This window comes from Anolis carolinensis, unplaced genomic scaffold, assembly GCF_035594765.1.
Source record: "Anolis carolinensis isolate JA03-04 unplaced genomic scaffold, rAnoCar3.1.pri scaffold_12, whole genome shotgun sequence".
NCBI classification, from domain to species: Eukaryota; Metazoa; Chordata; class Lepidosauria; order Squamata; family Dactyloidae; genus Anolis; species Anolis carolinensis.
Window position 1 is genome coordinate 2,471,524 of NW_026943823.1, and position 25,293 is coordinate 2,496,816.

Consider the following 25,293-nt stretch of genomic DNA (forward strand, 5'->3'; position numbering starts at 1 on the left):
CACAGACCAGGTTTCTGACTCCACATAATTTGCTTTGGCCTGGATGGTAGGAGTCTACACTGCCGGATAATCTAGATCGAAGCAGACAAGCTGGATGCGGGGACTTGCGGGGCAGACGGGGCTGAGGCCTGCCCAGAGAGAGAAGCCCGACCCACGGCGTGCCTCGCCAGGTAGCTGCCCCGCCAGAGACGGGCCCAACGGCGGAGGAAAGACCGGCCATCCGGCCCCTTCCCTCCCTCCCCTCTCCCCGCTCCCCGCAGGCCCAGCCCCGCACTCACAACTCGCCCTTGCCGGATTTCTCCCAAGTCTTTATCCACTCGGCAGGGAGCGCCATCCCCGTTGCCGCCGCCATCTTCCCCGTCTGGCGCTGGAAGTGCCCGGATGGACGAGCGGCAGGCAGTCAAGCGAGCAAGAAGGGGGCCGCCGCGCGGGGCATGACGGGAAAGCGAGTCTTTCACACCTTGAGCTCTTGGGTTTGTGTTCAGGCCTGTGTGTGTGTGAGTGTGTATATATGTATGTATGTGTGTGTGTGTGTGTGTATGTATATATGTGTGTGTGTGTGTGTGTGTGTGTGTATATATATATATATATATATATATACACATACACACATACATACACACATACATACACACACACACACATATACATTTATGGATGGAACACATTGAGGAGCCCATCTCTTGGGGTTAGGTTCATTCCTCTGTGTGTGTATGTGTGTGTATATACAGTAGAGTCTCACTAATCCAAGCCTCGCTTATCCAAGCCTCTGGATAATCCAAGCCATTTTTGTAGTCAATGTTTTCAATATATCATGATATTTTGGTGCTAAATTCGTAAATACAGTAATTACAACATAACATTACTGAGTATTGAACTGCTTTTTCTGTCATATTTGTTGTCTAACATGAAGTTTTGGTGCTTAATTTGTAAAATCATAACCTAATTTGATGTTTAATAGGCTTTTCCTTAATCCCTCCTTATTATCCAAGTTATTCGCTTATCCAAGCTTCTGCCGGCCCGTTTAGCTTGGATTAGTGAGACTCTACTGTATATATATATATATATATAGAGAGAGAGAGAGAGAGAGAGTCTCACTTAGTGGCCTTTTTGATTTATGGCACCCCTACGTATTGAATAGAGTTTTTTTCCCTGAGGGGGCGTCTACACTGTACACTTAATGCGGTTTTACACCGCTTCAGCTCCCACGACTCAGTGCTATGGGACCTTGGGAATTTGTCATTTTAGGAGTTCTTCCGCCTTCAGGACGCCTCATTTTCCTCTGTCAAGGACTGTGGGCGTGGCCAAGGCAGACCAATGGAAAACCTTTTCCCCTTTTCGACTACGATTCCCGTCATGTATTACTATGGCCCGTAATAGCGGAGCCTTCTGGGAAATGGAGTCTTTCTGCCCAAAAGGAGGGCTTGCTGCACTTGCTTCCCAGAGCCGCTTGGGGTCGCGCTTCCTTTATCGGCCGGATGCTGCTGCTGAGGAAGAGGGAAGCTCCGCCATTTTCTCATCCTTCTCCTTGAAGTGGCGTCGTCTTGTGGCGAAGGGACCGGGCCGGGGTGAGTTTGAGGGGCCTTGAGTCTCCCAGAATGGCGAAGAGCCTGGAAGTGTTGAAGCACGGCCATCTGTCGGGGGTGCTTTGACTGTGCCTCCCTGCCTGGCTGAAGGGGATGGACTAGATGCCCTTTGGGGGTCTCCTCCTCTGGAGGTTTTTGAACTGAGGCTGGATGGCAATCTGTTGGGAGGGCTTTGACTGTCTTCTTTTGTGGCTGAAAGGGGTTGGACTAGATGTCCTTTATGGATCTCTTCAAATGGAGTCTCCTCAGAGGTTTTGAAGCAGAGGCTGGATGGTCATCTGTTGGGAAGGCTTTCACTGTGACTTCCTGCCTGACTGAAGGGGCTTGGACTAGATGTCCTTTATGGATCTCTTCAAATGGAGTCTCCTCAGGAGGTTTTGAAGCAGAGGCTGGATGGTCATCTGTTGGGAAGGCTTTCACTGTGACTTCCTGCCTGACTGAAGGGGCTTGGACTAGATGCCCTTTGGAGATCCTTTCCAGCTCTAGTAAAGTATAAACTGCCTTGGGTCCAGTGGATTTTGCTTCCCTGGAGATTTTAAAACAGAGTCTGGATGGTCATCTGTTGGGAAGGCTTTCACTGTGACTTCCTGCCTGACTGAAGGGGCTTGGACTAGATGCCCTTTGGAGATCCTTTCCAGCTCTAGTAAAGTATAAACTGCCTTGGGTCCAGTGGATTTTGCTTCCCTGGAGATTTTAAAACAGAGTCTGGATGGTCATCTGTTGGGAAGGCTTTCACTGTGACTTCCTGCCTGACTGAAGGGGCTTGGACTAGATGCCCTTTGGAGATCCTTTCCAGCTCTAGTAAAGTATAAACTGCCTTGGGTCCAGTGGATTTTATCTCCAGTGGTTGATGCTGTATTATTACTCATTTGTTCTGATTGTATGTGTTGGATTGTATTTTTAAAATGTTTAAATTGTTTATTTTATTTTATTTATGTTATTACTGTTTTGTTTTGGTATTCATTTGCTTTATTTTGTTTTGTTTTGGGTATCGCCCCATGTTAGCCGCCCCAAGTCCCTTCGGGAAGATGGTGGCGGGATAGAAAAATAAAGTATTATTATTATTATTATTATTATTATTATTATTATTATTTTCCTTCTCCTGAGATTTCAAAACAGAGTCTGGATGGACATCTGTTGGGAAGGCTTTCACTGTGACTTCCTGCTTGACTGACTGAAGAGGGTTGGACTAGATGTCCTCTTCCAATGGAGCCTCCTTCTCTGGAGCAGTCTCTCCCAACTTTATGCTTCGGTGACATGGCAATGACTTGGGTGTGCAAAGGGCAGGGCAGGTTATGACACTAATACACCTTCAGGATTCCTTTCCTGCCATCGCCCTTTCTGTTAATCCTTCACTGTGTGTAAGCACAGTTTTCTGCCTGTCACGGCTCTTCCAGCCATGTTTTGGGGTGGAGCAGTGCGTTTTTGTGCCTGGAGCGAGGCAGAGGATGAAAGTAAAAGTGAAATGGCTTCTGTTTCCTGAAATGCGTATCATGCACGCCTTTGAAAGAGCAAGAGTTAGTAGCCCTAATCTCTTGGCCCATGTGTCGCATGGCTCGAGTCTCATGCTCTCATCAAATCTCATGCACGCTTCAATTTTCAAAACCCTGAAACCAAAAAAAGTAATAATATTTGCTGCGGAATGTACTGCACAGCTGCAAAAAGTGCACTCTTTGTAACGTTGCCATTACAGTGGCTGCCTCCTTACGATTCCCTTTTTTAACATTTGCTAGAGTATATGTCTATGTATTGCATAATATCTGTGATGGAAATTCATGGGGAATTATTGTCCATAACCAGAAGGTCTACCTTTTTTCCAGCCTTGCTTTAGGTAAAACTACTTTCTTCCAGTTTTTCATTTGCAGGTTACAATATGGTGTATAATAATATTGTTTGACCGCTATAAAGTAAGAATTATAGCTGTACAATCTATATGAAGTTTTCAGTAATTGAATTAAGTTGGCCTCTAGATTCACAAGGTCTCAGTTCCAAGAAAGCTTCCCTCTATCAGGTCCAGCTCCATGGGGGGACATGAGAGAAGCCTCCCAAAAGGATGGTAAAAACATCAAAAAAACAAAAAAACATCCGGGCCTCTCTTGGGCAACGTACTTGCAGACGGCCAATTCTCTCACTCCAGAAGCGACTCAAGTTGCTCCTGACACGAAAAAAAGAAAGCTTGGCAACTGCTTCCCCACAAAACTCTGCTGCTTGTGTCCTAAACCAGCCGGTCACCCCTTCACGCAGCTGCGTATCGTTGCCACAACACTTCGTTGAGGACGCAAGCAGCAGACTTTTGTAGGGAAGGAGTTGCCAAGCTCATTCATTGCTATGATAAGTGCCTAGATGTGAATGGCGATTAAATTGAGAAGTGGTATTGGGGTGTGGCTTTCAACTGCATATGGTAAATGTTTTCTCCTATACTTTGTTCATTTTTAATTCCAAAATATAATCTACTTTCTGGATAACCCTTGTATTGCGGGTAGGATATGTCAGTCCATGATTGATAGAATGAGAGATCTGTGGGAGGTCCAATGTATAACTTGTTCATTGTCTTTCTATGTCTAATCCTAATATATTCATTCGTATTTAGGGAAGTTGTGGGAACCTATCGCTTCAGGAGGGATGACATGTAACGGACCAGAAAACTCTGGGGCTGGTGCAACTCTGGAGGAGGACCCTGAGCCAGAGTTGGCACGCGAACTCTCCAGGCAGCAAACCTTTGCCAGTTTTCCAAGTGACTGCCCTGTTTCCTCTGCAGCTTTAGCTCAAGCTGGCTTTTTCTACACCGGAGAACGAGACCAAGTCAAGTGCTTTAGTTGCCACACAATGGTGGAAGGATGGCAAGAGGGAGACTCTGCAATAGAAAGACACCGAACCATCTTTCCAGAGTGCAGGTTTATCAATGACATTGACATTGGGAGGAACAATACATACTCTCTTCTCAATTGTCAGCACGCTTCAGAAAATGGTTCAGCAAGTACTTCTCAACAACAGCCTTCTCTTGATGAGTCTTCGGATTTTGATGCGGATTATCTGCTGAGAACTGGGCAAGTGGTGGATCTCTCTGGTTCCCTGTACCCTAGAAACCCTGCCATGTGTAGTGAGGAAGCCAGGCTGAGGACTTTCCACAACTGGCCACCCTATGCTCCTGTCACTCCACAGGACCTGGCCCACGCAGGACTCTATTACACCGGCATTGGTGATCAGGTCGAGTGCTTTTGTTGTGGGGGAAAACTGAAAAACTGGGAACCGAGCGATCAAGCGTGGTCGGAGCACAGGCGCCATTTCCCAAGGTGTTTCTTTGTCCTTGGTCATGATGTTGGGAACCTTGAAAGTGTTGCAAATCATGCGGGTGACACGGAGCTCAATAGAAGCAATAATGTTGTCCTCCCTCAAAATCCATGTATGGCAGATTATGAAACCCGGCTCAAGACTTTTGTGGCATGGCATTATTTGGTCAGTAAGGAACAGCTTGCTCGAGCAGGTTTTTATAGCATAGGTAAGCTGGAAGCAAAACCCCATTGTTTGATCTTTTTATACTAGTGGATTGGTTTGAATTGGGGCCTTTACCTTTTGACTATCCAGATGCTTTAGATTTCAGGGATCACAATTTGGGAATTGCTGGTCCAGATCAATACAGGTATAAACTTGATCAAATGGGAAAACTGAGTTAAAAGTAATAACCTTTTCATGTTAGTTCATAAGCACTTATTTTGGTTCAAATCTTTAAAAGTTATGCAGGGTGATATATTATGATATGATGTAGATCATTGCAGACATTGTACAGCACAAAACTAGAAGTATTTTTTAACTGGGCTATACATAAATGTATGTGTTTATAAAAGCCATTTTCATATACCAGATGAAAACAAATCTTTGTTTGTGCATAGGTAATGGTGATAGTGTGGCTTGCTTTCACTGTGGTGGAGGACTGCAAGAATGGAAGGCATATGAAGATGCTTGGGAGCAGCATGCAAAGTGGTTTCCTGGGTAAGGGTTTTCCTTTTATTACTTCATTTATTTTGAAGCGTTTGCACCATATGCTTTGCATCCTAGTGATTTTTAGCTGGTAGCGGTGATTTTTTTTTTTTTTTTGCTGCCTTTAAGTTGCAGTTTCATTGTATCTTTGTGACAAGGGGATAGGGCAAGGGAAAAAAATGCAAAAACAGATGTTGAGTCTTTATAACTGGTTCTTATAACAACCAGCTAGAGTGGGAACAGTTCAGGGAGAGGAGAAAAGGCCAAAGATAGCCATTCACTGAGCATAGCTGATATGGTGGCAATTTCCCATCTGTCTTTCTCATGTGGCCCTGATAGAACAGTGGCTGTCAAGTGACAATTGGCAGAGGCAGGGACATGTTTTATCTGCCAAACTAATGCATTGGCTCTGCCGTACCTCTTATTTTATCTATTTAAGCAGAGTTATCTGTGGGCAGAGGGTATCTACACATCCACATATACTGTATCCATGGCATTTTGTATTGTCCTTGCAACTGGATCCCATGTACTTCAAATATTTTTAGAAGCATCAGCTTTGAAGAATTAAAATGCATTTCATTTTCAGAAGTTTCAATGTTTGATAAAATAAGGCTAAGTTGGAATTGTGTCAGATGTCATGGCCACTTCTGGATTCACCCAAAAGCCTTGATCTCTGTGATTGCTGTCAGGAACTGCCTATATGTTCCTTGACTTATGGCGCAGAATCATGTTCTGGGCATCATAGAATCATAGAGTTGGAAGAGACTTGTGGGCCATCTAGTCTGTTTCACATTACATTCAGCAGCATTATTATTATTTTTTTGGTTTTGTGGTTTAGAAAATTCAGTAGCACATAAGACTCAAGTCAAAATGGTAGTTCTATTTCATTTGCTGCAGTTTTATTCCAGATCCTATGTGTTCTGAAGCATTCTTTTAAAAAGTAATTACAACTCTAACTTATTTAATTGATCTATTTTATGCCTAGGTGCAAATACGTGCTAGAAGAAAAGGGGCAAGACTTTGTAAACAGAGTTCATTTAACTCATTCATTGCAGGATTCTACAGTAAGTGTTCCTAACACATCCTAATGCTTCACCCTCACCCATTAACCAGGAATTTGGGATAGTTCCACAGTGGAGATATTTACAAATATATTGTTTTAAACTATGAATTCATAAAACTCTTTAAAAAGCAGGACTGCGGTTGCTGTGTGGGATATTTAACTGGATGTATCTCCTTTTCATGTAGGCTACAGAAGTTAAAGCCTAATACTCATATCTGTATGTGCCTCAAGGATAGGAATTGGTGCAAATATTATTTTGCACTTTATAAATAAAGAAGTAGGATAACTGCTGAGCTCTTGACATTGCAGATAAATGCTGAGCTTTTACTTTTAAATATCTGCCTTGTAGTGTCAGGAGTTGTGGTTGGTTCATGCCAAGGCACAAATAAAAAACTCAAATTGAAATATCAGTACAGCTGTTAAATCTATACGTCTATTCATCTCTAAACTAATCTGGATCCCATTTCTAATTTTCTTTGTAGATAGAGGAGATTGAGAAGACGTCACCTATTAAAGGTTTGTGTAGCATTGTTTATAACTGACATGCTTAATTTGTAATCTGGCAAGCTTAACACAGACCAATATATTGCAGGTATCAACCAACTATAAACTGAAACTAACATGTAAAACATTAAATCAATATTTCTCCATCGATAAATCCAATAATGTATTACAAAAAGTCACTTAGATTATTGAAAGAGATCTGTAGAATGAGGAGACTTTGGACAGTGTGAGAGAGACCGTTTAGTAGCTTTAAAGAAGACCTACATGTATGTACAGTGTGTATGTGTATATATATATATATATATATATATGCCACCAACAGACTACTTACTTATCTAGGTCAACACTGTTTGTTACAGGTGGTCTGTGGAATAGCTTTTTTTCTCATTTCCTGCTATCTCCTGCTTTTAACTTGAAATGGAAGAGATTGAAATGAAACATCCTGTGAGCGGGAGCTATGGCACTCCATGCAAGGCTTTGTCATTATATAATTCAGCATGGATCAGATCAAGGATAACTTATTGAAGAAAGGGTATTCTTTTACATCAAATAAACACATGTGGATGGATCAGGCTGCACAGACATATTTTACCTTTACTTCATGCAGGTGGAACAGTTAGTTGCACTTTTGTGTATCCAGCTTGAAAAACTAAAATTTGCAATTATTTGGTGTCTCAGATCACACATTGCATTTTTAACATCAAATTTTCTTGGTTTGGTTATTTATTTATTGATCTCTTGCTGCCTCTGCAGATGAGGAGCTATTACAGAGCCAAGTGGTACAGAATGCAATGCAAATGGGTTTCACCTTGGACGAAATTAGGAAAACAATAGAAGGAAAGCGACACCTGTCTGCAGAGAGCTACAAGTCTGTGGAGGCTCTGGTGGCAGATTTAATAAATGCCCAGAAAGAGAAAATACTGAATGAATCCTGGGAAAAAGGTGAGCGCATTAAGATGTTGCCGCACATCTCCCAAGTTGAAGAAAAATAGTTACTATGGGATTGCAACTGATGTATATCGGTTTGTTCCTATATACACGTATGGGCTTCTGCAGAACTTTGGAAAGTTATTTCTTTCTTATTTCTTCAGCTCTCAGAATTTCCTAATCTGTATGGCATTGATGTTTTAGTCTGAAAAATAACTTTTTTTAAGATCTAGGTTTTTCTGGGCAGAGGTTGAAACACTTTACTCCAGGTTATTGTATTATTTGAATGCTTTCTGTTAGGTATCTGTTGCTTTACCTGTGCCTCAGCATTAAAAAGTTAAGGTTTTCCTGGCTTTTCCTGGTGCTTAGCCAGTTCATTCATTGTCATGCTTTGCTACCTTAAAGCAAATTTCTATATATTTTTTAAAACATACACATAAATATTTGTATGAGATGTAACTTAATACTCAAAGCCCCTGAAAGCAAAGATGAGAAAAATAGAATAACCAGTTTAAAAGAAGAGATATGCAAAACTGTGTACAGTCTGCAGCAACAAAACAAAACAACACAGAGAACTGGTATAAACTGGTACCTATGATTCAACAGAAAAGCCTCTTTGGTGAGCATTTTTTCTAGAACTGGGATAGAACTGGTTTAACTGCTATAGTTAAATGCTCTATCCCAAATTGCCACCCTCCTAGTCTCTGAGGTAGGACTGGAGCCAGTATTGATGGGCAGTAGGGAGTCTCCTGCGAAAGCTTGGAAATATCTGCTTTTGTCTGCTTTACAGTTGTTACTTGGTGATATATCTTGTTGGGATATTTTTCCCCTTCCTCCCTTTAGAACTCGGCACCGAAGAGAAGTTGAGACGTTTGCAGGAAGAAAAGCTCTGCAAAATCTGTATGGATAAAACCATCTCGGTGGTCCTCCTTCCGTGCGGACACCTGGTTGCTTGCAAGGACTGTGCGGAGGCGGTGGAGAAGTGCCCTCTGTGTTGCGCAGCGATTGTGAAAAGGCAGAAGATATATATGTCTTAGTCAGAAGCACTGCGCAAGTGGGGAAGCTTGTCTTCCTTTTCAGAGATCGACTATATATGCAATGTTAGCACAGAAATGGACTCAAGGGGAAGACACTGCGATTGAATGCATGGGTTTATTGTAGAGATCACAAAGTTGCAGAGTTCAATATATAGCCTCAATGCCCTGTTGTTAAGTAACACGTGGTCCTCAGGCTCCTGTGGGACTACAAATCCCATTATTACATGTTATTTGGCTTTGTGACAAGAGCTGATGGTAGTTGCAGCCAATCCTTGCTCTAGTCTGCCATGAATTGTGCTTAGTTGCACATCAGAGTTTCTCATAGATGAAATTCTCTGCCGTTTAAAGTATTTGGCATTTCCCAACTATTTCTGAAGTTCTCATAATTCACGTATAATTAAGCTGCTATTATTGTGTCTCAGATAAGCTACCAAAATAATGTTGCAACAGTTGAGCTGCTCAGTGTCAATGCAGGTAGCCGTGAGGTCTTGTCACTGTTTAAAAGGACACCAAATGTGTATATGCAATAACTAATGAGTCCATTGCTTTAATGTAATGTGAAGGTGGGTTAGAATTAGAGGCTTTGGTCGCCTTTTGCACATCCCAATCCATTAGCAGAAAAAGGAAGTGGGCTAGAAAGATAAGCAAATGGTATCGCTTAACGGAATCCTTCTGCAAGCTTTTTCACATCAAAATAGCAGTGGCATAGATCATATTTTTGTGAATTACAATGATGCATTTTGTGTTAAATTCCAGTCTAGTAAATTTTTAGTCTACCATCTGGGCTCCAGTTCACAATACTGACGTTTTCTCTTCAACTGACATATTGGACAGTAAAATGCATTCCTGTTTGAGATGCAAGCATTGCCTTGCCTCCCAAGACATAGCTCCAAAAGTTTCAGTAGGTCAGGGTGCTCACTTGTTGTGTTTGATCAATTAGGTTTTACTTCTTAATGTCGCGAATAGATCCTTCAAGATCTCATACGCTGTTTTCATTCATTGAATTATGTCTTTATACACTTTTGCACAGTTTCTGTGGCTCTTGCATAGCAGTACAAATTACATTATTTTCCATCATCATTGCAGCAAAATCTACAAATATATCCTCACGCTACTACTTATTGCTCACCCTAGAAACACTATATGAGCACTTATGTTTAACACGCGTCTCAGTAGAAAGCCAACCACTGTAATGTTGCTCTAGACATACATTTGTAATTTCTTTGGGGTTTATGCATGAATTATCTAGGAACAGAATTGCACATGTTAAAAGTGCTTCCAGGAAAGGCTTCCTATAGATTTTTGTAAGGCGCAGTGTAATCATCTCAAAAAGAAACCGAGTCCCAGGGATTTTATAATTAAGATTGACAAAGTAGACTTTGTGTATCTCTGCGTCCATTGATCGGGCGTCAAGTGGCTTTTCGAAAACTGACACACATTTAAATTGAAACAATTTTTTCCAAAATGAATAAATCATCCATGATCAAACTTACACACTAGAGTTCTCTTTTATCTCCTGTTGATATGATAGTAATCTAAAAGCCACATGTATTGAGTCAAATCCATATAATGCTGCTATTTAACCTTAGCTGATTTCAGCGAGGTTAGTGGAAGAGCACAATATAAAGGAAATTAAGAGCATGAACGAATTGCACTCTTTGTTGGTCGTTGGCCGTCCTATATAAATCTTCCATTTTGTGTTGGCAATACAACCAAATGTTATATGGGAAGGCACTTCACAGCGTTGGTTCACAGGTATTTTTCCCCCATCGTGTTTAAAAAAAAAATCATTTTAATTTCCTTGGTTTTTATGATCTGTGTATGTTTTGTATATGTGACATGATTATTTATAAAAACAGATTTGGAATCAAACTATGTAATGAGTTCGGTTGTAAAGGTTGTTGATTAAACAAATACTATCCCCCAATCACAAACTTGGAGTTATATAAATATGGATGTACAAATTATATTTTAGAATCCTGTAATAATGCAGTATCAGAACTGTTTTGCAAACTCAGTTTGATCATTTTTAATAAAGTGATGTTTCTTACAGTTTTCTACCACTAACTGTCTTTAAATTGGTGTGTTTTTCCCCTCACTTCAAGCTCCCCCCTTCTTTCAGTGTATTAGAATGGAAAATATTGTAAGATTAATGGCTTGGTAGTTTCCCAATGTGTTGTTTTTTTCCACTGAAATCCTGTATCTCCTGCAATCACTTCCTTAGGAGTCAACCTGTGTGAACTACCATATATACTCATGCATAGAGCTATGCATATTAAGTAGAATCAGCTTGTGGGTAGATTTGCAAAGAATTGCACTGTTTGTTTTTATGATACACATGAACCTACATTATAAAATTAGAATTGGGTTGCTGTGAGTTTTCCACGCTGTCTGGCCATGTTCCAGAAGCATTCTCTCCTGATGTTTTGCCCACATCTATGGCAGGAATCCTCAGAGGTTGTGAGGTCTGTTGGAAATTAAGCAAGTGGGATTTATATATCTGGAATGTTCAGGGTGGGTCTGTTTAAAGGTTCGTAAATACAGTCATTACAACATAACATCCCTGCGTATTGAACTACTTTTTCTGTCAAATTTGTTGTATAACATGATGTTTTGGTGCTTAATTTGTAAAACCATAACCTAATTTGATGTTTAATAGGCTTTTCCTTAATCCCTCCTTATTATCCAAGATGTTCACTTATCCAAGCTTCTGCCGGCCCATTTAGCTTGGATAAGTGAGACTCTACTGTATTACTATATTGCAATATTATGAGTAATATCACATGTAATATAAATATACAATTATAATAGTATATAATTATTATATTGCTATATTGCTATAAATATACCATTCTAATAGTTATAATTATTATGATATTGTATTACATTACAATATTATTAATATTATATACATATACTGTACAATATATTATATTATTAGTATAGCATACTGTGATTATTATATGCTTCTGGAACGCGGCCAGGCAGCCCGGAAAAGTCTCAGCAATCCAGATCTTGAAAACCTCCTCCTTTAAAAATTATTTGATGATATCCAAGTCTATATATTTTGTAATACAGTAGAGTCTCACTTATCCAAGCTAAACGGGCCAGCAGAAGCTTGGATAAGTGAATATCTTGGATAATAAGGAGGGATTAAGGAAAAGCTCATTAAACATCAAATTAGGTTATGATTTTACAAATTAAGCACCAAAACAACATGTTATACAACAAATTTGACAGAAAAAGTAGTTCAATACGCAGTAATGTTATGTTGTAATTACTGTATATACGAATTTAGCACCAAAATATCACAATATATTGAAAAACATTGACTACAAAAATGGCTTGGATAATCCAGAGGCTTGGATAAGTGAGACTCTACTGTAATTATTATATTACTATATTACAATATTATTAGTAATATTACATGTAATATAAATATACCATTCTAATAGTGTATAATTATTATTATTATATTGTATTACATTATAATATTAATATTATATACATATACTGTACAATATATTATTTGTATAGCATACTATGATTATTATATGCTTCTGGAACGTGGCCAGGCAGCCCGGAAAACTCACAGCAACCCAGATCTTGGAAAATTTCCTCCTTTAAAAATTATTTGATGATATTCAAGTCTATATATATATCTTCTATATATATAAAAGAGTGATGGCATCACGGCGACCCACAAAACAACTAAACTACAAGCCCCCCAACCTCGAAATTTGACAACACAACCCATCATCCACGCCTCTAGGTTGATACAACAAAAAGCAAAGAAAAATAAAGTCCTAATTAGAGGGAGAGAAATGTTTTTATCCAATTGCTGCCACTTAGAAAGCTCTAAGCTCTGCCCACTTGGTCTCCTAGCAACCCACTCAGCCCAGTGTTAATAAAAGAATAAAAAATAAAATAAATACAAATACTGTAATACAATAAAAATAATTAAAACACTAAAAAAATTAATACAATAAAATACTATAACAAAATAACTAAAAATAATACAGCAAAATAATAAAATATAATAAATAAAAAAGATAAGTTACAATAAAATTAATTAAAAAAATACAAATAACGTCAAATAAAAATTTCACAACAACTTTTAACCAATAGCACCACCACTTTGCCACAGTAACGCGTGGCCGGGCACAGCTAGTTTTGTAATATTTTGGCATGAAACACAAAGAAGGGCCTTAGAAAGAGAGCTTCTCTCAGCATCGCTGTTCGGACAACTTCGGAATCTTTCGTGCTTTTCCGCCCTGCGCTCGCTCTCTCCCCCCGCCCCGCCCCTTTCGCTACGTGCCTCCTCGAGCCTCCCCCGCGCGCGCAGAAAGAACAGAACAGTGACGTAAGCAGGTGGGCGTGGCGACGGGGGAGAGGAGAGGAAGGTGGAGTCGGGGCTGGGGCGTGCGCATGCGCCGCACCTTGTTTACCCCAGTTCTGCGCTGCGGGCCCGGATGGAGCCGGGTCCGCTCGTGTCGTTGCGGGCCGTGGCCGGCAGGGGCCGCTGTCGGCTCGTGGGACGGGGCCGCGCGCGGGGCCCGCCAGGTGGCGCCTGCGCCCTCCATTCCTCCGCCAGCCGCCGAGCCGCGAACAGCCCAACAAACAATCCCCGGCGCCGCCGCCAAACCGAGCCCCTCCGCCCGCCCGCCCGCCCCGGACCGGGACCCCCGCCGTTCTCCCCCTTCCTTCCCCCCTTCGGCCTCCCTTCGCGCCTTCTCTTCGGCTCGGATTTTTAAAAAGCCCTTGCGGTGAGGCAAATCGAGGAGGCGCTTGGCGGAGTTGTGTAGGCCGCGGAAGTGAGGAAAAAAGGGCGCGCGGGCTTGTTTGGGGCCTTGTGAGGCCTACTCCACAGGCAGAGACAGACCGCCTTCAGGCTGAGGTAAGTTTAGATAGAATTTTTTTGAGGGGTGGAAACAAAACAAAATGGGGCCTCGAAGGTTGAGGAAGCGAAGGCCGAGGCCTAGCAAAGGAAGAGGAAAGGGAAAGGCGGCGCAAGCAAGATGGAGGACGCCGAGGAGGAGAGGCAGAGAGGGGAAAGGCAGGCCCGGAAGCGAGGCCTCCTGCAAAATGGAGCCCGGCGCTTTGCTCTCGGCCTACGGGGAGGCCTCGCTTGCCACTCTTGTTTCCGCCGACAAGATGGAGGCCTCGCTGGGCCTACTCGCCTCCCCTCCGCTCTGGAGGAAGAGGGGAAGGCCAGCTTTGTGAGTGTTGTTAAGTGTTGGTGTTGTTGTTGTTGCGGGGAAAGGACTTTGTAGTGTTTCGGAGCCCCTCCTTCGCCCCAGAGAGGGGAACAACAGCAAGAAACGGCCTCTTTCTTCCTCCCAAGTTGAAACAGCAGGCAAAAGTGGCTTCGTGTTGGGCGGATCAGGAGGCAAGCAGGCCCCTTTGGCCTCTTCTTGAGACTTTATTATCATCATCATATTTTTTATATCCTGCTTTATTTCCTCCGAAAGGGTCTCAAGGCAATAAGGAACCAAGCAGGCCTCTTTGGCCTCTTTTTGAGACTTTTATCGTCATCATATTTATTTATATCCCACTTTATTTCCCCTGAAAGGGTCTCAAGGTGATAAGGAAGTAAGCAGGCCCCTTTGGCCTCTTCTTGAGACTTTATTATCATAATATTTTTTTATATCCCGCTTTATCTCCCCCGAAAAGGTCTCAAGGCGATAAGGAGGCAAGCAGGCCCTTTTGGCCTCTTCTTGAGACATTATTATTGTTATCATATTTATTTGTGCCGTGCTTTATCTTCCTCTTTTTGGGAGGCTGTTGTTGCGAGGAACTTCCCCCCAAACCCTGCTCAGGAATGTGAGTGAGAAACTTGAGGCCACATTCTTTACTCCGCAGGAAGTGACATGCAGCTTGAAACTTGTCCATGGGGCCTTTCGAGCAAGGCTGACACTCCACTCTGAGCTCTGTGCATCTTAAACTTAGAGCAGAGTTTCTCAAGATGTTTGAGATACACTGGCTTCAGCCCCTTCCACACAGTTGTATAAAATCCACATGAACTGGATTATATGACAGTGTGGACAAAGGGCCCTTCCAGACTAGCCCTATATCCCAGGATCTGATTCCAAGTTTTTCTTTATCCTAGATTATCTGGCAGTGCAGACTAATCTAATCTGGTTTAAAGCAGAAAACCGGCGATCAGATCCTGGGATACAGGCCTGTCTGGAAGGGCCTTCAGATAACCCAGTTCAAAGCAGATATTGTAGTTTAATGCCTTGACATTATGTGTTCTATAGTTGTGTGAAGGGCCCTCAGAGAAAAGGAGGCTTAGGAATAGCCATGTCTTAAGGATTTGAAAAGAAGCCACTGTAAGGTGGAGGGAGCAGGCTTGTTTTCAGTAGCTCTGGAGACTAGGGAGTCGTGGATGTCCAGGAAAGGATTCCATCAAAACATTAGGAAGAACTTCCTGTCAGTCAGGTCAGAGCTGTTCGGAGTTTCCTCTGGAGGCTGGATGGGCATCTGCCAGGAGGGCTTTGATTGTGTGTCCCTGTCTGACAGAAAGTTGTTGATCTGTATAACCCTTGGGGGTTTCTTCTAATTCTGTGAAGTCCTCGGAAGTAAGTTGCCCTGAATTGAATGCCGTTCCCCTTATTCCATTGCCCCTTTGCTGTCATTATGTTTATGGTGCTCAGTTCGCATTCCTTGTCAGAGGGAGAAACCCCCACATCTGGGGGCTTTGATGTGCATGGAACTGCCGGCAACCCTGCTGTGTGGGCCGCAAAGGCAGAAGGAGCCCACTTAATGGCTTGAGCATGTCCCTCCCCCACTTTGGCGCCACTTTTTTTGTTTTAAGACACTTGCTTCTCACCCCTCTCTCGTCTTCCCATTGCTTAGAAACTTAGCCCTTGTGCAGGTAGAAGGTGTGCCTGGTTTTCTGGAAGTGTTTGATCTCTTTTTAAGTTGGGGAGCTGCTGGTTTCATTGTGGGTTATACGATCAAGTGTCCCCTGCTCTCCCTCCCCCATTTGATCCGGAGGCAAATTGCTTGCTGAGGTTCCTAGGCTGTACTTCCTTTCTGAAGGCATCTATCCCAGCTGCTTTTACTCCTTTTGGTCCATAGATCATAGTGTTATGATCCAGTCCAACCTCATTCTGCCAGGCAGGAAGACACATTAATATTTTTATTATTATTTATACCCCGCTTTATCTCCCTGAAGGGGCCTCAAAGTGGCTTAACATAAAAACATCAGTATAGCCATTTAAAATATACAAATATAGAAACATTAAAACAGGATTAAATATAAATAGTATTAAAATCACCACTTAAAAATCATTAAAACAAATTCAAAGTTAACACAATCAAAGCACACTCTTTTTAAAAACCCCAATAGAAGGAAGGGCACATATCCCACTGTCAAACAGTTCAGGAGGTTCTGTCTAATATTTAGGTCGAGCCCCTTTTCCTGCCATTTGGATCCATTGTTCCATGTCCTAGTCTTTAGAGCTACAGAAAATAAGCTTGCCCCCTCCTCAGTGTGAAAACCTGTCAGATATTTAAACGTGGCTCTCACATGTCCCCTCTCATCCTTCTTTCCTCCAGGCTGAACATATCCAGCTACCTATGCCGCTCCTTAACTTGGCAACTAACCTCCTATCATGGGTTCTTAACCTTTTTTTTGTTCCAGGAATCCTTTGCCAGTCAGATGAAAACCACAGACACCCCCCACCCACCCCAGAATGTAGTGACAGATAGGCACCCCTATACTTCAGCCAGAGGTCAGAGAAATTAAAGATAAGATTTTTTTTTCAATTCAAGCTCATGAAGCCTTGAAATCTTTCTGTGGACCCCAAGGGGTCGATGGACCCATGATTAAGAATCCCTTTAAGCTCTTGTGGGGCTCCACAAACACCGCCTGACCTCCAATTTTTCCCCACTCCTGCTGCAGCCCTTATTCGGCAGTTCACTGGGCCCAGGAAGGGGAGGGAGGCAAGGAGGAGGAGGCGGCGCATCACTTGCCACTCCCCGGGTTTGTTAAATTCCAGCCGAGGCTCAGGCAGGCCTTCTCCCAAGAGAGGCTAGCCAGGTTTCCCTCCCCTTCCGAAGCTCTGTTTGCGGAGGTGACCTGCCGGGCCGAGTCTTGTGTTGTCATCTTGAGGAAAGGAGGTCTCTTTTGCCAGCCCTGCGGGAGGGGGGGAGTCGGGTTCCCAAAGTGCGTCATAGGCAGCCCTGGATAATAATGGGGCCTGCTCCACAGTGGCCTGCTTTTCCATCTCCGCAAAAATAATCCCCTCCCCCTGCTCTCGCGGATTGGTCAGATTTGCTGGCAGAAAGCTCCAACTCTCCTTTTTCCAGGCAAGAGTACAGCGGGCTTTCAGTACACTTGAGAAAGGGCCTGAGATTCATCAACATGAGTGGGTGTGCAGAGAGGATCGTGGTGTTGCACATTCTATTTGTTGCCTCTTGGAGACCTTGTTTTGAGGAGCGACATTTAAATCCAAATCTTGGACTCATGAACAACAACAACAAATATCTGATTGGGGGCTTATAAATCTAGCATCTTTTGTGTCTTTGGCCTGAAAATCAAAGTTCCTAGTAATACAGGTTAATTTTTGTGGCATGTGTAGCTTTAGAGTTTTGATCTCCACAAATTAACAGCCCTAAAGTGGTAATAAATTCCAGCAGTATTTTTCTCAGGTCTTGTTTTCATGCACATAAAGATGATTTTAGATTATTTTAGTCTCAGCTGGGGACCAGTGATTCCAAAGTTAGGTCCATGTACATCACCCTTTTCAGAAGGTCAACACAGCCATTTTATTAACACAGTATGCTGCCTATAGTTTTGCTAATGTGTGATTATTCTGATTTGTAATTTCTGCTCCACCTCCCATCTTTCTGTCCCCGCCCCCATTCCCTAGTATATACGTTAGTTATGATGGGAGCTGGTGGTTAATAGCGTCAGATTGTGCATTTCGTCAGGACTTGCAGGGACAGATTCCGTAATATTAACTCCATGTTTGACATGTGATGTGGAAGGTTTATTTCCCATACAGGAGCTTGCATATTTGGATGGTTGGCTAGGTTAAGCCAGTTACCTCATTTTTCTGTTCTTGGCTATCTATTTCAAAAGAGATTGTTTACAATTTCTCTCTTCCTTTTTATTCTGAGATTACTTGGGAAAAGGGGATTTGTAGTCAGCTCCCTACTACAGTCTCCATCTAGCCTTTTATTAGCTGTTGAGTTCCGATGGATGGGTGGAAGTTGGCTTGGTAATGTCATTCCCACAGAGTAGGCTGGCTCAGGGTTTGCAGGACAGCTGTCAGGTGGAAACGGGAGTAAACATGACACACATATCCCATTTGTATTTCCAGAGTTGCCTCATCATATTGTTGTGCTTTCCATACATATACTGTAACTGTACCAGGCCCAGAATTAGAAGACAGGCATGATTTCTTTTCAAAAATGACTGTAAAGCAGTATTGACATTAAAACATACATTTAACTTGTGGACTGTTTTTATCAAGAGAACAGCAGAATACAGTACTTGCCACACTTTCCCCCTGTATTAATGCTTTAGTATTGTGATGATTGAGAGATGCTTAGCATTACAGTTGTCTAAAACTGTCTTTTTAAGAACTGTTGCTGTATATTTGTTATCTTCAGTTCTCTTCAAGCCCTTTATTGACTTCAGTTGTTTAGAGACAAAGCAGATTTAAGAATGTCTGGATCACATTAAAAAAAACACTGAAGGCTTTCAGGCCATTCATACCTTTCTACAAGACTTGTTTCCTGGTTGCACATACTGTTATGATGACTCCCCCTTCCTAGTTATATAACCATGTCTTCTCTAGCTCAGGAAAATGTCTTATCAGTGTTTCAGTAATGTTTCTGTACCTGTTTTGTATGCTAGCTAGATAATTCATGTCACCCCAGTTTGTTAATGATGGTTTCCCTGGTTATAAGTAGGGGGCAATCATTTCCTCCAGGAAGGAGTTACAGGAGAATAAATAGTTAATAGCTTAGTCATCAATGACCAGTAGATAGATAACTTTTAAGCAACATAAGCTTATTATTTAAATTTGTTTTCTTAGATGACAATGTATGTATCACAATATGATAACTGAAAGTTGACTGAGCAGCTAAGATTCATTTGGCACTTTTTCTTAACTTTGATGATGTATTTGTTACTTTGTCTTGGATTGTGTTAGCCTTTTGATGTTTTGTATTAACTCAGTATTAAATACATGTTGGATTCATTCATGTTAGTTTGGGGTTCACAATCATTGTCTGGTGTCTCTCTCTCTCTCTCTCTCTCTCTCTCTCCCCCCCCCCCCCCATTCCAACTGCTTTCATATATGAGAGCCATGCGTGAGTTAGGGCCTTTTACCCTAGCACTCAAGACCTGGCTCTTTACTAGTGCTTTTAATCTATGTTAATTTTATCAATATTTGTATGTATGTATTTTTATCCTTTACAATTTTATCTTGTAAATCTCCTAGAGCATCGTGGATGGAGGGCGATTAATAAGTAATTAAATGATGATGATGATGATATTCTTCTACTCAGAAAATTCACTTTCATTGTATCTTTCATTTGTAGATAAAAATTTAACATTACTCCTGTTTATACAGTCATTTTGCAGTATAATTCTACTGTATAAGGAGTAGGTCACCTGCCAAAGTGATAAGAGTGTGCTCTATTCATGTATCTGCTTCATTAAATATAATCTTGAGTAGAAGCTGTGCCTACAAAATATTATTAATTTGTTCTCTCAACATGCCTGCCCCATTCACAATTTGACAAACAGATGCTTATATATTTCTATAATCCCCTCAAACATTTCAGCAGCTTGCTTACAGGAATTGATTATGAAGCTGTTAGAATTCCTGTTGGCAAGACGTATTTTTCAAAACAATTTCTTTAGTAATTTATTTTTTCATGTTTGTAATACTTCCCCCAGCTTGGTCAGTTTTATTCTTGTTTGACCCTTTTTCTCAGGTCTCTGAAGTCTCTCTGTTAATTTTACACAGGATTTCTCTAGTTTGTGCTAGTTTTGTGGCCATCTGTCTGGGGTGCTTTGAATGTGAATTTCCTGTTTCTTGGCAGGGGCTTGGACTGTGGTCTCTTCCAACTCTATGATTCTATGATGTGAAAGATTTTGTGTTCCTTGGTAATGAAGGCGAGCAATACTCTTTCTCCTTATTTTGTTGTTCTTAGAAATTCCTGACAGTAAGAGCTGAGATGTTTGATAGTGGTGAAGTCTGCTCTTGAGGGTTTTAGGCAGAAACTGACCATCTGCTGAAAGTGCTTTTATTGTATTTTCCTGCATGGCAGGGGGTTGGACTGTTTCACCCTTCTGATCCCTTCCTACTCTATGATTCTGTAATTATTGCTTCCCTGGTGCAAATACATTGGCTGGCTAGCTGTTTCCTGCTTCAAAATATCATTTATGATGAAATGCAAAAGATATGTGGACAGTGTGGATAACTCTCTAATGAGTGCATTGTCTCTGCCACTTCAGAAGGTCACTGAAGGCTATTAGTTGGATTTCGTTGTTGCTGTTTTTCTTGATTTAGAGTTTTGCTTTGTTATATTTGAATTCTTATATCCTAATCCATAGAAGCCTGATGCTCTCTGTGATTGTCAAGCTGTATACCTCTGTCCACTTGCATTTATTTTCAAGGTTCTAGATCAGTGGTTCTCAACCTGTGGGTCTCCAGATGTTTTGGCCTTCAACTCCCAGAAATCCTAACAGCTGGTAAACTGGCTGGGATTTCTGAGAGTTGTAGGCCACAACATCTTGGGACCTGCAGGTTGAGAACCACTATTCTAGATCAATAAACGCTGTGGCTTACTCTTCTGAACAGAATAAAGAAGTGGAGCATCAAGACTGTATGTAGTACTTTGTAGAAGAAGATGGTTAACCTGTGATGGTCATTGTCATTTTATCTGCCCTGTATAGGATAGTGTTTTTTTAAGGGGATCATGTTCATAGCTTGGAGGTAACTGAAGATTCATCTTTGCTATTAAGTAGTCAAGTATTCCCAGGAACACGTAGCTCCTTTACCAGCTTATTAGACATAGTTACATGCGATTCAGTGATCCATGCCCTGATAACTTGTTAAGATTAATGTAATGTGCTGGGTGTAGATTTGCACTGAAGATGGTCAGGAAATTTCATGAAACACACATTTTGATAGGTAGATACTGACTGGAATTGGAGGTTAAGGCCAGTTCTGCATCAAGGTCAGCCATCCCTGATGGTTGCTGCTGCTGCCATTTTCCTATCCAGGCACGGGACATCTGGGAACCTTTTGGGGCACACAAATGTGATGTGTCAAGGGCTTGTAACATCATTTTAGAAGATGATGAACAACACTGAGACAAGGACAGAATTCTGAGTGTCCTAGCTAGTCATTTCCATCCAGGATGAAGAGTAGCCATTGTTTGATTCATCAACCACTTGCAAATCCATCTAATGCTAGTATCATTTTATCTCCAGTTCATCTGCGTGCTTGAGAGACTATGAGAGCACACTTTCAAAACATGCAATCTATCCCCAAACCCGCCTGATCTATCAAGTTTGTAACTCTATCAAAAACTGAACAACCTATATGGATAGCATTTCTCTAATCAATTTAAACAAAGTGATTAAAGATTGCTTAATTATTTGTTCTAGAATCTGTTCTGGTTTTGATATAAACTGAATGATTGATAGTCTTTCAGTGGTGAACAATATTTTCCCTCCTCCAGTCTTTTGGGAATTCCCCTGTTACACAAAAATTCTCGAAAATGACCAGTGGTAGTTCTGAGACTATACTTGCAAGTTTTTAAAGTACTTTTGGGTGCAGGTCATTTGAATATGCCTTTACTTTACATTTATCTATTTTGGGCTCTAATCCACTTACTGCATCATTTGTTCTGTTTTAACCAGCCAGGGCACTATTTTTTTACTTGCAAGAAAACTATTGTAAAGAAGATATTGTACTATTCAAGCTTCTCTTTGTCCTATTAGCATATTACTATTCAGTGGTTGTATTGTTGCCTTGCTCTTTCGTTTACTCATTTTTCTGATCAGTCTTTAAGATTAAGTTGTGGAGGATGATTTACCGATGGGTTATTAACCATGATAGATGTGACCACAATCTCCATTGCATTGACTAATAAATTCTTCAGGCTCAGTAGGTGGGCATTACGACCATATTTTCTGTAGGTTGCCTATAGAATCTGGTTAGCTGATGTATGAATGAAAAGCCATGTTTTTTTCTGTTTTTATCAAGTTGTTCTCTGAATTTTGTTTTGGAGAATCTTGTTAATTTCATAGTTGAAATGTTAAATTTGTTCACAATCTTAAAGAGAAAGTAATATGAATTGGCAAGATGTCATATTCATTATTACTATTTCATCTACAAACTGAACACACAAGCATTTTTTAAAATCTTTCTGTGTAAGATATGGTATACATGATAGAAAACAATGCATTCATTTATATGATTAATCAAATCTTTGCCTTAGTAGCCAGCTTTTGGCCGCTACCCAGTGCTACCTGCCTATCAATATTAAAGCTGAGAAGTTCTTTGGTTTGCCTTTTTTTTAATGGTGAAGGTAAGCGTGAGTAGGATTTGCTCCTACTGCTGTTAACAGCTTCTAATTGAGGTTTGCTGTGGGAATCTGGAATGCTTTTGTGTAGAGAGCTTGGGGAAATTGTGCATGATGGCAGTTTACTGTAGTTTTGGATGCTTATTCAAGCATGAGGCTTGTGGACTATTCATGATACATAAGGGAATAGAATGTGGTGATTGAAAACAGTAGACTGAACATATTCCTTTAATTTTTGCTGGTATCTTTACAATTGTAAACAAAATTGTTATAATTTGAAATGAACATCCTTTTTGCAGTTCTTCCTTTAAAAATTTGGAATGATTCCAAACATAGTATGTGCAGTCCTTTCTAATTGTCACATTGATCTTGAATATTCATTAAGTCTGCAAGGATAACTCTGCATAAGATTTGAGATAATGTGTCTATTTTTGTAAACTTGGCACTAAATGTAAAGATGTAAAGGACTAAATGTGAGAAACTTAAGGATAAAATAACTAGCAGTTGTTTACTGGATACTTGAAGTAATTTTCAGTCTTAAGTAATCATATGTATGAAAGTTTAAGGTTCCCTAGAGATTTGGTTTTATCATTTAGCAGAGGAGAATGTTGTGTCATTTTAGAATGAGGAGCAATGTAAGATGCATTTTTATTCACTTCATCAGTTGACATGACATGTTGCATTTTCTACATAGGCAAGCAATACATTGCTTACCAAAACATTGTACACGGCACTGTGTTGAAACTATAGCATATAGAAAGAAACTGGAGCTTAAGCCATGAAAAGATATTAAAAAGCCAATCTCTGTTTTAGATGTATGTTTTACAATTGTAATTGTATGCGTTATTGTATTTAAAGGCTATGTTTTATTTTAAAATACCAGTGAACGTTATGGGTTTTTGGTACTGGAGCAAAAGTTGATGGTGGGAATTGTGGAGAAGTCATATAAGTTCAAAGGGGTTTTCATCTTTTTTTCTTCTCCCCACCCCAAATTGGAGAAGGTCAGGAAGAGGAGGTGCAGGGAAGCATAAACCTTGCCTACAGCTTCAGCAGTACACAGTGCAGCCAGAATTTGGGGGAAAGATATATTTTCCTTTACTTGGCAGGGCAGGATATTTTTGTTTCTCCAATTTAATTAGTGTAGGCATACATCTGAAGCATTGATTCCACCTGTGAAGGTAGTGCAGGTTCCTAAATCTGTATCTGTATCATCTCAGCTATTAGTACACTAGTTGGTGTAGTTGTGCTGAAATCATCCTTGGGTGAAAATTCTTCCTCAATAAATGACCGTATCAAAATCAAGACTATTGATAAAGAGCTGAGAAAAGATACATTCAGACTTATCTGAAATCACAGTTGGCTTCTTCACATTGTGATTTAGATTTTTTAAAAAAATAGTTTTTAGAACAAAGTGTACATTATAAAATACATTTATCAGGGGAAAATGAATTCTTTTTACATCTTCCTTTGGGCACAAAAGAATGAGCCATTCTAAATGAATGGTTGCATTTTTCAGACAACACTACTATGTTCTGGATTGGATCCAATTTACATTAATAATATTTTTTGACCTGCTGACTGCATGATTGATTTAATTGCTCCATAGCACTAAAGTTTAACCACCTTAGTGTACATTGAACATTATGCCAGACTAGAGCAGGCAATTCTTGTCGTTGTGGTTATTTATATAGTTGAGTCAAATGTACATGATGCTTTACAACTAAACCAGCAAAAACAATTATTCCTGTCAAAGGCATACAATCTAAAATATACAGGGTGTTAGAAAATGAACTCCCTGTACATCATTTAAATTAAATGGTGAATAGGGAGTTCTTTTTCAAACACCCTGTATTTGTATACAAATATACACAAAGAACAATAACAAATCACAAAGTATATAATACAAATGCAAAACAAATTATGCTGATAAAATGCAAATAAAAACAATGTGATACAAGGCAACTGATTTAATTAAAATATACAAGACTGCACAACAATATAACACTAACGTTCCCAAAGCTTAAAAAAAATTAAAGTATCCAGTTGAAATTTAAAAAACAGCAAGGGAAGGACCATTCCACAAATGCTCAGAGAAGCAATTGTAAGAGTGTGTTTTTGTGTCAGGATGGTGTAAGCATCACGATTCCATGAGGCAGAGACATGGTTTAGCAAGTAACATCAGCAAGGTGTGAAAGGTATCAGCAGTTGATAACTTGTTTTTACAGGCTCAGTTCCTGCTCAGGGAACTTACTCCTGACTGAAACTGTGGAAATCTTGGCAGTCAGTATACACAACAATGGGCTAACTGGAGCAATGGTTTGATTTTGCAGGAGGTGGATATAAATATAGTAGGCAAAATGTAGCTTCTAAACCACATGTGGCTCCCTATTCCCTAAGGAAGTCATAACAATAATATGCTGACAAAATTCATTGGTACAGTCTGCTGCCAAAAATCAGTGATGTGGCAAATCATAAAAGTGCTCACTTCCAGCAGATTTTGGATCCTGCTATTGAGGCCTGCAGGCACTTCCTTGCAAGTAGTGTTACCTGAAGTCTGGAGTCAAAGCAACCCCCCCCCCCCAGTACATTTCTTGCTTAGAGATCTACTCCTGCACAGTGATATTGTATGCCTGTGCAT

General features: G+C 40.7%; 3 protein-coding genes across 7 annotated transcripts in view; 2 read left to right on the forward strand and 1 right to left on the reverse strand.

The window, feature by feature from the left end:
- thoc2 (THO complex subunit 2) overlaps positions 1-408 on the reverse strand; it is a 39,617-nt gene extending 39,209 nt beyond the window's left edge. For all 4 annotated transcript variants that reach the window (XM_008119687.3, XM_008119686.3, XM_003226756.4 and 1 more), the window contains exon 1: positions 279-408. In XM_008119687.3, coding sequence (XP_008117894.2) covers positions 279-352 — 74 coding nt within the window. In that variant the 5' untranslated portion in view covers positions 353-408. The remainder of the gene's footprint in view (positions 1-278) is intronic.
- A 1,021-nt stretch (positions 409-1,429) lies between these two features.
- On the forward strand, positions 1,430-11,158 carry xiap (X-linked inhibitor of apoptosis). Of its 2 annotated transcripts, none has more exons than XM_003226752.4 (7): positions 1,430-1,568; positions 4,177-5,085; positions 5,477-5,576; positions 6,550-6,628; positions 7,110-7,143; positions 7,885-8,073; positions 8,902-11,158. In XM_003226752.4, the coding sequence occupies exons 2-7, from the start codon at positions 4,209-4,211 to the stop codon at positions 9,093-9,095; spliced, it is 1,473 nt and encodes a 490-aa protein (XP_003226800.4). In that variant the 5' UTR covers positions 1,430-1,568; positions 4,177-4,208; the 3' UTR covers positions 9,096-11,158. The 2 variants fall into 2 exon arrangements, with proteins under 2 accessions (XP_003226800.4, XP_062820110.1); XM_062964040.1 differs by lacking the exon at positions 1,430-1,568 and adding an exon at positions 1,600-2,466.
- Positions 11,159-13,683: 2,525 nt separating this feature from the next.
- The window catches only part of stag2 (STAG2 cohesin complex component), a 41,063-nt gene continuing 29,453 nt past the window's right edge, over positions 13,684-25,293 (forward strand). The window contains exon 1 of the mRNA XM_062963698.1: positions 13,684-13,992. The gene's annotated coding sequence lies outside the window, so the exon portion shown is untranslated. The remainder of the gene's footprint in view (positions 13,993-25,293) is intronic.

What these genes read in the sequence shown, in the direction of transcription:
- xiap (XM_003226752.4), top strand. Translation starts at nt 4,209, where the DNA reads ATGACATGTAACGGACCAGAAAACTCTGGGGCTGGTGCAACTCTGGAG. An exon ending in CATGCAAAGTGGTTTCCTGG is followed by an intron (nt 5,577 to 6,549) that starts GTAAGGGTTTTC and finishes TTTTATGCCTAG; the next exon opens with GTGCAAATACGTGCTAGAAG. An exon ending in ATTCATTGCAGGATTCTACA is followed by an intron (nt 6,629 to 7,109) that starts GTAAGTGTTCCT and finishes TTTTCTTTGTAG; the next exon opens with ATAGAGGAGATTGAGAAGAC.